Source organism: Bufo gargarizans, chromosome 8 (assembly GCF_014858855.1).
Source record: "Bufo gargarizans isolate SCDJY-AF-19 chromosome 8, ASM1485885v1, whole genome shotgun sequence".
NCBI lineage: Eukaryota > Metazoa > Chordata > Amphibia > Anura > Bufonidae > Bufo > Bufo gargarizans.
Window position 1 is genome coordinate 18,196,247 of NC_058087.1, and position 13,620 is coordinate 18,209,866.

The following is a 13,620-nucleotide window of genomic DNA, read 5'->3' on the forward strand; positions in this document are numbered from 1 at the left end:
AGTTTTTGCCAAGGCACATCAGCTGTATGTTCACAGACGAAAAAATGAAGCATATCAAGAAAAGAACACTGTCCCTACTGTGAAACATGGAGGAGGCTCTGTTATGTTCTGGGGCTGCTTTGCTGCGTCTGGCACAGGGTGTCTTGAATCTGTGCAGGGTACAATGAAATCTCAAGACTATCAAGGAATTCTAGAGAGAAATGTACTAGCCAGTGTCAGAAAGCTTGGTCTCAGTCGCAGGTCATGGGTCTTGCAACAGGACAATGACCCAAAACACACCGCTAAAAACACCCAAGAATGGCTAAGAGGAAAAAATTGGACTATTCTAAAGTGGCCTTCTATGAGCCCTGACCTCAATCCTATTGAGCATCTTTGGAAGGAGCTGAAACATGCAGTCTGGAAAAGGCACCCTTCAAACCGGACACAACTGGAGCAGTTTGCTCATGAGGAGTGGGCCAAAATACCTGCTGAGAGGTGCAGATGTCTCATTGACAGTTACAGGAAGCGTTTGATTGCAGTGATTGCCTCAAAAGGTTGCGCAACAAAATATTAAGTTAGGGGTACCATCATTTTTGTCCATGCCTGTTTCATGAGTTTATTTTTTTACATAATTCTGTTGAAGCATGGTTGAAAAACAATGTCTGACTTTCATTGGTTAACATTTATAGAATTTTAATTTATTATTACTTTTGTCAGATTAAAGTTATTTCTGTGACCATTGTGACTTTTTCTTTCATTGACCAAAGGGTACCAACAATTTTGTCCACGTCTGTATGTTTACCCCTTTTCATATGTACAGTGCTATGGAATGAATGGCGCTTTAATAATAAATAATAATAATAATAATAATAATTAGACGAGGTTTACACAATTAAATTACATTTTCTTGGATCCCACATAACCCCTTTAATAAAACACAAATGTCTTTGTCACATGTGACAATCCCTTAGCTGTCACATACAGGTAGCCGCAGACCTTAACTATAGTTTGGCATCTGTAGTACAACAGAGCGGGCACTACCATTCCTACAACCTGTTACTGTCTTAAATGCCTAAACAGTGTGTGACGCCACCATGCCTTCTACAGGTATGTTCATTAGGTGCTATGTAAATGTTATTACATGCACTGTGCCTGGTTCTCCAGCAGGTGGCAGTGTATCTAGCAGAAAGTACCTTTATTTAGAATAGAAGTTGCCATTCAATTATCCCACTTTTGGGCAGAAGAGGGCTAGTCTCACTTCTTACCAAGGGAGGGGTTGTGGGAAGCTGTTTTAGTTGGAGAGTCAAGAGTGGAGTTGAGAGCTGGAGCGAGAGAGTGAAGAAGTATGGTATGGTGAGGGAGTGTTTCTCCTCACTGCTGCAGGAGCTTTGGGAGAGTAGCTCAGAGTGCATCCCATTCCTGATATATAAAAGGACTTAGTACATCTGAGACGGAAAACGGTGCAAAACACACCATACTCAGATAAACGGGTTACAGGATACCTGACTCTCATAAGAAACAGTAACTGAAGCTGATAGGAACCAGACTGAAGCCAGAGATTAGCACAGCAGCTGAGAGATAAAGCTAAGTATTGAAGTTCACCTGTCAGTTAACCCTTAGCCTGCTGGAACCAAGAGAAGGAACAAGTATTGTTTGGATGACACAAGTTTATTGCAAGTTTATTCAAGTAAAAACCGTTGAACTTTAACAAGTCTGGACTCTACTTACTCCACCAACTACAACTCCTTTGTTGCTATGGAGCTTAACCCCGGAGAGCGACAGTATGCAGGTAGGAGCACCCTAACACAAACTATTAGGGCCACAACATACCACACCGCATTCCTAAATACTGGGACCCGATCACCCCTGGCAGGCAGCCCACCGCTCATCTCCTAATGATTTTGACAGGATTCACTTATAATCTAAGAACTATGGAAACTGTCTTTAATTAGAAAAAAAATGTAATAAAAATGTATGAATAGGTTAGAGTTTTCTTGTCTGATTTTATTATTTCTGTGGGATAAGTGTCACTAGAAGAAATCTCCTCCTACTTCTATAACATTAGCGTATAGGTGATTTTATGAGGGCAGGGCAAGTCTTCTATTAACCAGAATGGCACAAAAACATTGGGCCATTTAGCTAATCAAAGAATACACAGGATAAATAGTTATGAGCTTGCTGTATTATTTAGGAGAGCGCTGCCCCTGCCTCTTTGCCCTTCTCTGTGGAAACACTGCAGCTGCTCAGTATCTGAGGTAGAGCCTCCAACCCTGAGTCTGTGCTGCTGATGGTAGACAGGGTTAAACTTTGATAAAGAATCCAGTGGGAGGGGAGACGCAGGGTAGACAACTCAGCCAGCAGACGGCGCAGTGCAGGGGCGCTTGGTCAGCAGATCGGGCAGTGCAGGGGGTATGGCTTGTCGCTCCAACCAGCACGGCCCAGTGACATTCCGTGCACAGACACAAAACTGCTGCCTCCTGCTCCCTCGGGCTTGTGCACGGAACGTCATCACAGCAGGGAAAGAAGCTGACATCACAGGCCATGTGACGCTCACCTAACTAGGAGAACAAGGCCACTGTAGATGAACTAAGTGAACTGAAAACCCCTTACATTTTCTTAGTTGGAAACATACAAAGAACAAAAAACAAAAAAGAAAAATAACTTGGACAACCCTTTAACAAGTTAAACTAATAGTTGCCAGAAATGTTTACTGGACTTTTTCAGTGGCTTTTGTGACGTGACATCACACTACAACGTTATTTGACAGTCAACACTGTAGCTAAGGACTCACCGCTGAGAGGGGGCATTGGAAATGTTAATATGAATTTCAGCAATCTTCATTTGCACCAGATTTTTAGGTGACTGTAATTTGGTGTTTATGGCCAGCTTCAAATCAATCACCCTTACTTACTTGATCAAATGTTTAAAAGTAGGAGCTATAAAAATTAGAGTCTTCTAGAATCTCGAAGATCTACAATGAAACTTCTTTGAGATGACCAGCCAAAACTGCACTGAAAAGATGATAGCAAGTATGTATAATATATGGAAGAACTGAAAATCTGTCACAGGAAATTTTGTCTGGATAAGGGGGTGTTCTTCTCAAGGGGATGGTCTTTTGGAGAAGTTTTACAGTGCAAAACATGCTTCTCCATGAACTTAAAAAATGGTAACTTTTGTATTTTTGCATTAGCGTCTATGTGTATCACAACTTCAGTCCAGATTCCAGTGTGGATCCTATGGGGCAGGACTCCCCCAAATGCCTATGTTACATGTGGCAGAAAACGAATGAATGCTCGTTTAAAGGTTGCATATATATATATATATATATATATATATATATATACATAAAGATATAGGCACTGAAGTGGTCTGAAGTTCTTTTTTTTATATAATTGTATTTTTTATTGAAATACAACAGTACAAATCAGTTTCATCTTTTGCTTAATGTATAAAGTAAAATGAGTAAGGCTGTACGCACAAAGCCTTCAGCCAAAGAAACAAAAAAGAAGCATCAGATGTCAAATACAATGTAAGTTGAATAGAAAAAGAAAAAAGACTTTGACAATAGAGACACATAAGGAGGTGGAGAGGGAGAGAGGGATTATGTCATTCTCTTGGGCTCATCTCAAGGTTGCCTACTAATCCAATAGGTGTCCCATACATCCGAAATAGCATTAAACATGTCCACCTTAGCCTGAAGCTGTTGTATATTCTAAGGTCCGTATTACTGTCACCTTGACATATAGGTCAGAGATCTTTGGAGGGTCAGAACGTTTCCAAAAGCGGGCAATAAGGCAGCGAGCTGCAGTCAGCACTTGTACTAATAATTTAAGAGAATGTTTCCTTATATGTGCCGGTGTAATATTGAGTAGTAAGGATATGGGGTCAGGGGGTATACTACAGCCAAAAAGATCACTCAGAAGAGTGCTAACTCAAGACCAGAAGGTACATATTAAGGGGCAATCCTAAAAAACGTGGATGCAGCGTTCCCCGAGATGTCCCGCATCTCCAGCAAACCCCCGGGACTGCCGGATTCAATCTATTGAGGAGATCAGGAGTGTGGTACCAATACATTAATATCTTATACTGGTTCTCCTGAGAGAGAACTGACATAGAAGACTTCGCCGATCTCCAAGTGGTCTGAAGTTCTAATTGCTATACAACACATTGTACATATCTTTAAAGATCCCTTTACACAGGCTGAAACAGCAGGCAATTATTGGGAACTGTTTGTTACCCAATAATTGCCTACTAGTTACAGGAGGTGAGAGCTGCATTTACATGCGGCAATCACTTCCACTGTATGGGACCAGTGATCTGTAGAGTGATCACTTGTCCCCATACACCATCATTGTTTCTGGGCAGTAGATTCCTGTTATGACAGCACAATCTGCCGTCCAGAAATAATTACTTAGTTGACTGCAACATCAAGCATTTCCTCGTTCATCAGGTCATAGGCAGCACCTTTAAAGAGGGGAATAATTGGTAAGGAGTATTCCTAGGAATGCTCATTCCTAATAGTTTCCCGATGATTTGCCCAATTGCTTAATCACAAGAAACCATGTAGCACTTGGAACCTAATTAGGTTTTCAGAACTACAGTAATCCACTGGACAACTTATTGAAGTTGTCCTCTTCATAAGGCTTCTCTAACACTCTCTTCCGTTGTGATGGAGGCGGAAAGCTGCTTGTACTACTCAATAGTGTTAATTATATGCTTCTCATTCAAATTAATGGTTTCAAGTTCGCAACAATAGGACCTGTTCTCCAGCATTTATTTGTCCTATGCCTCATAGGATAACCCACTTTTTGGAATTTACCAGAAGGCAAACTAAAGTGAAAAAAACTAAGATAGATTTGCAATTATCTATATGCTGACCTGTAGCGCAAGCATGAAGTTTATGTTCCACTTAAAGGAAATCTGTCAGGAGGTTGCTGCCAGCACTAGGCTGGGGAGAACAGTGCAAACATACTTGGTGGAGTTTTCATCATCAGGTGTAGTGAGAATATGAACTTTTATTCTGCCAGATTCTGCTCCTTAAACACACCGGAGGCAGTTCACTAGGAAGCTCTTTTAGTTTCTTCCAGTGCATTTAAGAAGCAAAATCTGGCAGAATACAAGTTCATATTCTCACAACTCCTGATAAAGAAAACTGCACAAAAAGTATGTTTGTACTGTTCTACCCAGCGACTACCTAGTGCTGGCAGCAGTTTAGCATGGTCAAAACTGCTAATAGACTGCCTTTAAGTCAATATATCTATCAAATAAATGAAAAGCAACATACAGTAATACAGTAACATGGCGCGATGTGATGCCAGCTAGCAAGAATTTTTATGCTTAAACAAAAAGATACCAGCACTTGACAAATGAGCTTGTTTTTCAGCTGATTGTCACACTGATTACACTGGGTAATTATCCGAAATTAATGCTCTTATGATCAATCGCTGATCATCGGCTTATGTAAGAGATCCCTAACATAGACATAACGGGACCCTAACGGGACCCTAACCCTAACTATTCTTTATCACTGCCTAAAATCCGCTCCTAAAATGTGAAACACATAACGTGAAGATTTACCATTTTTATCCATGGAGTGAGGCTCTGACTGTTTCTTGCCAATGTCAGCAAATGAGCGCACAATTGGGATTCTGTTGCTGAGCTTCTTTTGGTTTTGGTGATAGTGCCTTTTCAAAAGTGCTTCATGAACTCTATGCCGGACATCTTCACTGAGCTGCCCCTGATGCGACTTGCTGATCCAGAATCATATCTGTTAGAGAAAAGGTTGGATACATGTCAGTGGAGTCAATTCACATTTTTGTTCTAATAGTCAAATTATGGGAGGCAATTTTGAATAAGTGTTGGTGCTTCTTGGGAGGGTTACCTCCCAGTATAATGAAACAGAATGCTAAGATTATCAGTTCTATGGTTCATCAGCTAACATTTTTATTTAGTTTATTAAAAATTTTATTGCTAAAAAATGTGTACAAATATCTATCTATATATATTATATAACATATATAAATATACCTATATTCTATAGACGTCATCTATTAAACAGTGACCTCCATTTAACACACATAGGACAAGTTATATACATAAAACAGAGATACGGAGGACAGAGGAGGCTGGTTCAAAGCTGGATCAAAAGTATTGGGGGTTATATATTAAGACTAACATTTCATACGTCAGTTAATCAGAAGTGTGCTGGAGTAAGATGCTCCAAATTTATTATGAGGTGCAGGCCTCTTTAAAAATTTGGCCTCCATGCATTAGAAAAGCAAATCTAAATTCATTGGGCCCCTGCAGGCCATGTCCCAGCCTGCTAAGTCCCACCAACATTTTTAAAAAGTGTCCTGAGTGCTGTAAAATTGAAAGAAGATTCACACTGTTGCGCAAATTGCTGACCATCACAAGTACTCTGGCTCCCATCTCTGTTGCTTCTAGTCCCCGCTGGACCGGAAATGCTGTCCACATGCATGTCACCACTGCTGTCCAATCAATGGTCTCAACAGTGATCTGTGTAGGAACGACACATGACCAAGTTGACCGATGAAACCATTGAGGCATTTTTCAGGCAGAAAGCTGGCATTTAGGCCGGAAAGCCCTGAATTTCTGCCGGATCTCATTATGGTGCATAGCAGTGTCCGGCTAGGTCGGATATAATAATCCCAGTAGTCTGTTCTTCTGCTGGAACAGAAAAATGAAAAAGAAGAAGGGGTCCAGCTTCTCCAAAAAGTGACTATCTTTATTTTCTTAGTGCAGATTAAAATCCATAATCCAATGACAGCGTCTACGCTTCTCGGACCTCTTTGGCTGAGTCCTTAATTACTAAATTATCTTAATGGAGATGTATCGTAGCCTAATTGCAAAACTGCAATCTTTTACAAAAAGCACAAGGAGATCCAGATTGAAAGCATCCTGGAAGTTGTAGTCTCACTACAGCTGGCGTGTTAGAGGTTACAGACTCCTAATCTAGAGGTTCTGCTATTTGATTGTTGCTAAAATGTAGCCCCCCCAATATCATCACCGTCATCATAGGATAATAATAAACTGATAAGAAGACTATCTTGCACAAAGTGTGTACAGAGTGGTGCCTATGCACACAATGAACATAATCTGAGTTCTACTAGTTCTGGAAACAAAACTGCCAAGACTACAATATCTTCCCAATTGACCAAAGGCATTCAAGTTCTTACTATATTTTTGAAGTTCCTCGCTGTGTAGTATAGTATAGTCCTAGGTCAGACGGCCAGTCCATCCTAGGAGTGTGGCCGGCGCCTGACGCAATATATCCTGCAGTAAAGTCTACAGCTGTATACATGTGTTACCTTCACTGGCTTTCATGTCCATGGTCCTCAACCATCTGTAGTAGTCTGTTCCACTCTCCCTGAGAGGGTAGCTCTTGGCACAGTTGCTTTTCTAGCAGCTTTAAATCGCATAGGGATGAAGTTTCCCCGGATAAATTCAGCTTCAGCTATACAAAGATTTCTGGCTTGGCTTACTTGTCGGCAGCACATACTAAACACATCCTCTCTTATGGCCTGCTTGCCAGGAAGTCTTTCACTAGTGAGGGGAAGCCCACTACCCAGAAACTTTTAATAAGGCTGCCAGTAAACTATTCCCCTCCCATGCATAGCCTTTTTGGACTACATAGTGCATAAGGAATCACATTAATCACTTACAGTGAACCACAGAGTTAACTCTTTTAGCAGTAAACCATTTTCTAATAATCAGTGAAGCACTGGGTCACTGCCAAATGGCTTTAAAGATAAAATATCCTAATAAGTATACTGTTTGTTTCCATGTGTTAATATGACGTTAGTGGAATTGTTAAAAATGGCAAATACCACATTTTATTTTCACAATGGCTTTGTATGGTTTGAAGCGCACAGTCTACTAGTCAATTATTTTATTTTCTGGAGGCCAAATACAACAATGCAGGTAAATGTTTGACGTTCGCACTAATCTTGGCAATCTGATGCATCAGATTCCGAGTCATGAGAGAGAAAATAGATGCATGAATTTTATTTTATAAATAGGTGTGCGACACGGAATATTTGATTTCTATTTACAGCATATCATTAAAGATCACTGTTCTTGCTCATATTGACAATTGCCTCTAGTGGGTCAAGTGAACACAAAGGCTAGCCTAATGGACGTGGGTTGGTAAAGCTGGGCGCCATAAAAAAGGGTGCTCGTCCATTTCTGCTTCCATCTTACATGCTTTTCTTTAATATTTTCCTACAAATGGACAAGTAAGAGATGACTTTAAGAGCTTAGACATGGTGGATGTTCAGTCAGACTTCGTCTATTGCAATATTAGATGTCCTCTACAGGTCTAAACTACCTGGACAATGGTGTGGTCTGACTTTTAGTTTCAGCAATCATGTTCATTTCTGCTACAACAGTTTATATTTCTGGTAAAAACTGAAAGCTAGCTGAATAATATTTTGTAGGCGTGAGGAAGCTTTTCTGGTACCCAGCTTTGTCAACCCATGTTGAGACTGACCTGTCACAGTATTGCACTTGGAAGGTCCAGAAGAAGAAGCCATTGTGAACCAGTCATTTGCCACTAGAGTCTATCTCATATGGATTCTTTCAAAATTAATATATTTGACCTTGAGGATGATATGTCCTATGTGTGCATGTAGGATCTCCTGTAACTAAGAGTTGAGCCCAAAAGAAGAATGACTCTCAAACCCAAAGAAAGTTTTTTAATTTTTTACTTAATGAAATTTATCACTTTGTTTTTCGTTAGCAATTAAAACGAGATACTGACACATCCTAATCTATTTTTATTTTCTAATGGGAGATTTTCATATTTACTCCATTAACTGTACATGATTATGGGGGCAGCCATCTTGCCCTAGCTGTTAGCAGCATTAAAAAATTTGCTTAACAACAAGCTAAATGGACAATTGGAACCTATAGCAAGGAGATAACTCATTGAACTCTATGCTGTGGCCATGCTCTGAGACCTGGGCAGAAAGGGGGAGGATGTGATCTCTGACCATCACCTTTTGTGAATAATATAGGTGCTACCTATCATTCTATACCTGAAAGTGGTAACCATGAGATGACTTCTGAGAAGTGATCTCTACAGAACAGGAAATATCAGCCTACTACGAGGCTCAGTAGTTAGCGAGTGAAAAGTGCAAGATTTCAGGAATAGAACATTTTTTTAAAAAATCACAAAAATTCTTAAAAACATAAAATACTTTATGTAAACAATAGTTCATTTTCTAATGACACGTTCACCTTTAAAGTGTAACTGCCATTTTATTTATTTTTCTTCTAATGTGTAGAGACATTGATAGGGAACATTTTTCTACAATATTTTTAGAGAACTTGTACATTTATATGAGCAGCTCTCTCTAAATAAGCATTGCTAAGGCATGTCTGTCTACATAGTTCAGAGGAGTGCTCACTGTGAAGACAGCTGGGGTTAATTCTTTTTCATTCCCCTAAGGCATGTCTGTCTACACAGTACAGAGCAGCACTTTCTGTGAAGATGGCTAGGGTTAATTATTTTTCCCTCCCTGCTGGCTACTATATTTTTCTAGAACCTAACATCTGCCTTATGCACACGACAGTTGTTTTTCTCGGCCTCCGTTCCGTTTCTTTTGCGGATAGGATGGGGACCCATTCATTTCAATAGTTCAGCAAAAAAATGCTGATAGTTCATCCGTTTGTGTTCCGCGTCCGTTGTCAGTGTTTCCCTTCAGCAAAAAAAATAGTGCATGTCCTACTTTTTTCACATTTGCGGACAAGGATAGGCATTTATTACAAGGGATCTGTGGGAAAAAAACGGATCCTCACAAAAAAACGAACGCACAATTTGCGGACGCAAAAAACAACTGTCGTGTGCATGAGGCCATATTGACACTGATCAGTGTGGCCAGCACTGACCGTGAATAATTCTACAGTATCCCCGTCATGCTGAGTAACTAACCAGCTTTCCCTGTCTTTCCTCCTCAATTGCTAGTACTGACTGCATGATCTGCCCTGCATCTGCTGGCAGTTGGTTAGTTGCTCAGCACGTTGGGGATAAGTAGAAATATTCACTGTCAGTGCTGGCCACTCTGATCAGTGTCAACACAGCAGGAGGGCAGAGCAAATATATATATATATATATATATATATATATACACACACACATAGTGTATATGTTAATGTCTAGAAATATATAGAGGCCAGCAGGGAGGGAAAAAGAATTAACCCTAGCCATCTTCAAAATGAGCACTGCTCTGTACTGTAGAAACGGGCATGCCTTATAAACACTTATTTAGACAGCACTGCTAAGGGACATTTCAAGGCAAGTTTTTTCATGTAAATGTACACATTTTCAAAATAACGTGGATTAGAAAAATGTTCCCTATCATTGTCCGTACACATTAGAAGAAGAAACAATAAATGGCAGTTACACTTTAAAATTTGACATTTTGCTACAAATTCTTCCTAATCCCTGTATGGTTTTAATGTTGACATACATTAGCAGCCTTAAAAAAATATTAGTAATAGATTTCCATCAGCTAAAGAGCCACTGTCGTGGAAAAACTAGGACACATGGCAACCCAACCCTAGTTAATCCAGGCTTGGCCACAACGCTGCAGTCAAGCCAAGTTTCCCTGGTGTAGATAATGAGCATTACTTATCATTTTCACAATAAATACGGATAATTAAAGTGGATTATTGTTATAACTTGGCTTTTATTAAATTATGGCAAAAAATGTTATATGAAATGCCTGCCATGCAAAAAACAACATAACGTGGTTTGCATAAGGCTAGGACTATGATTTCGATCAACCACATTAAATATGGAGATTAAAGAAAAACCCTGTTACATGTCAACAGAGAACCTGAGCGCAGATTACATAACGTGCTGTTCGCCCGCAGAGGATCATTTAGGAAGCCTGACGGTTTTCAGTGATCTTATTTGAAAGGCTCTGCCTACAGTGTATTTCATTCCACTAATCTCCTTCCAGCAAATTCACAACGTTTCATTTATTAAAAACCTTAAATAATTGTAAAACAAGTCTAATTTAAAACACGCAGTGGCTGTTGGCAAGGAAAGCTTGATCAGAATTAACTCTTAATTAGAAATATGGAAAGAGCCACTTGGACCAAAGGAAATGAATACTTTTTGGACAAATTCATCAGATTATCAATTTTACGCAAGTTGTCGTCAGAAAAAAGAATTGAAGTGACCGTGAACCCTACGTCAGCATTTCACGTTTTTCATTCTGAGCAGGTTCCAAGCATTGAGCTGATTCATTTCATGATACAGACAGACAGACATGATAGAGGCAGATTTATTAAGAATGGTTCGTCAGAGTGAACTGTGCCAAATGAATAGTGGCTGCACTTTGGTCTGTCTTAAATGAGTTTTCTCACAAATTTAAAGGCTATGCACACCTCTTTTGTGATTGCATTGGGCTACAAATCATTTTTTCAAAAATGATCAGCCGTTTCTTAGCAACAAGGGTTAAAAATCAGTCTGTTTGCAGGCTTTCACTTTGTGTTTTCTTTGAATCTTGCCATCTGACAGCTCATGTGTAGTTCTTATCTTCTGACCTCATAAACACTTATATAATCCCTATTGTTATGAGTTTGCTAAGAATTCTGAGGTCAAGAGATTAGTACAGTCAGATGAAGGGATTTAAAGAAAACACAAAGTGACAGCTTGCAAACAGACTGATTTTTAACCCTTGTAACTCAGAAATGGCTAAACATGTTTAATAGACCCCATATGAAATAAAATGTCTCCTAGCTCAAAATGAGTGAAGGGCAAACATAAGAAATTGCCCCGACAGTGTGCATAGCCTTTAAAACTCTTTTTTTTGCTCAAGAGGACTTTCTTCCCTTTCTGTGGGTGAGCAGCAGCTCATCCAATACCTTCATCTTCCAGTATGCATTGCAATTATCTCCTGTTAACCCTTTCCTCCCCTGCACATGAAATAGTCCCTCACATATAGCCCCAGAGGTAGATACAGTAAGTAATGCCCCCACGATTTTCTAGAGAGCGATATATCGCTATATACTTATACTATATATAAAGGAAAGTTGTCTGGGCTGCGTCATCTGCTGCACTGTGAGGTCACTATTCTAGCCATGAGAGGAGAGGCACAGAGCAAGGCATGTTAATCCACCTTTAAATAATGCAGCCTGTAATAGGCAAAATTCCCATCGAGGTGTCTATGCCAGGGGCCAACACAGGTCACCAGTATGTCATAGGGTATGGGCTTTTATACTAACATCCTATAGCACAGGGGTGCACAACCTTTTTTGGTCTGAGGGCCGCATTGCCACATCGCTCTATTTGAAGGGGCCACAAAAAAAAGGCGATCAGCGCTTGTTTTCATTGGCCTATTACACAAGCCGATGCAAAGTGAATGGGGAGGAATGATCACTACCACAGTCATTCCTCCCACAGTTCCCTCATATTCGGTAGCACATCCTTGATTTACACAGGATACTGTAGAAACGCTAGACCATAGATATCAAGCGGACTCATGGACGGTACCAGGCGCAATGTCACAACCAAGTGTCAAAGTAGATTTCAGTTTATTTAAAGACGGCGCGTTTCGGGGTACAGGACCGCTTTATCAAGTCTAAAAAGGGTAACACAATATAAAATGGTATAAAAAATATTAAGACCTGTCTCATACCATTGGGAAAACACACCCAAAAGACAATGTAATGGACATAAATCTCTGTGCATATAAAAATCAGGAGGGGGGGGGGAACACTCGAACCCAGTAATTGGCCCAAATGTCGTGCAGTGTAATAGGAGCTTAAAGGAATTTGCCAGTAAAAATTTGTTTTCAGCAAGTTCCTGCAGCATACCCCCCTTAAAATGAAGATTTAGACTTACCTGCTCCGCGCTGTTCCGGTCCTCTGTGCTGCCCCCGCTATCTCCATCTTTCCGTCCCTGTGCTGTTTACATCTGGCTGGCTCTGGGAATAGTCACATGCACCTCTCCTGCTAATGACTGGCTTCAGCGCTAAAGCCAGTCATTGGCTGGAGAAGTGCATTTGACCATGTCCATGCACTGCTAGGTGTAAACGGTGCCAGGACCGGAAGATGGACACAGCGGAGGCAGTGTGGAGCAGGTATGAAACCGGTAAAAAATATTTTTTACCGGAAAAACTCTTTAAGTGGCGACATTACCTTCCATTCTGCCTCCTACTCATAAATGAGCGCTTTCCGTCATTGCAGAGGATGGCGTTCACTGGGTATTACCGCCTCCTGCCCCAGTTATAGGTGCCCTGCAAAAAGCAGTAAGCACTTTCCCTTACTAGCGGGGAAAGCGCTTTAATGAGGCCTTAATGACCAGTCACTTTTTTACGATTTAGCACAAGTGGTTCAAACAGTTATAACTTTATTTGTTGGACTTCCAAAATAATTTTTGCAACTTTTTTTTTTTACGTGACACATAGGGCTGTATAATATATTTTTACGTTTTATTTGGGGACATTTTTGAAAATAATTTTTTTTCAAACTATAGCTCCTTAAGCTGTGTTTTAAAGCTGCCCCTGGGGGGAGCTCAGTGCATAGAAATTTATGCAGGTGAAATTTACTGGAAGCTGAAATACCGTATTTTTCGGACTATAAAACACACCGGATTATCAGATGCACCTA

General features: G+C 40.2%; 1 protein-coding gene across 1 annotated transcript in view; it reads right to left on the reverse strand.

The window, feature by feature from the left end:
* SLC4A10 (solute carrier family 4 member 10) overlaps positions 1-13,620 on the reverse strand; it is a 196,740-nt gene that overhangs the window by 122,625 nt on the left and 60,495 nt on the right. Inside the window, 2 exon segments of the mRNA XM_044303185.1 lie at positions 5,557-5,716; positions 5,718-5,746. Coding sequence (XP_044159120.1) covers positions 5,557-5,716; positions 5,718-5,746 — 189 coding nt within the window.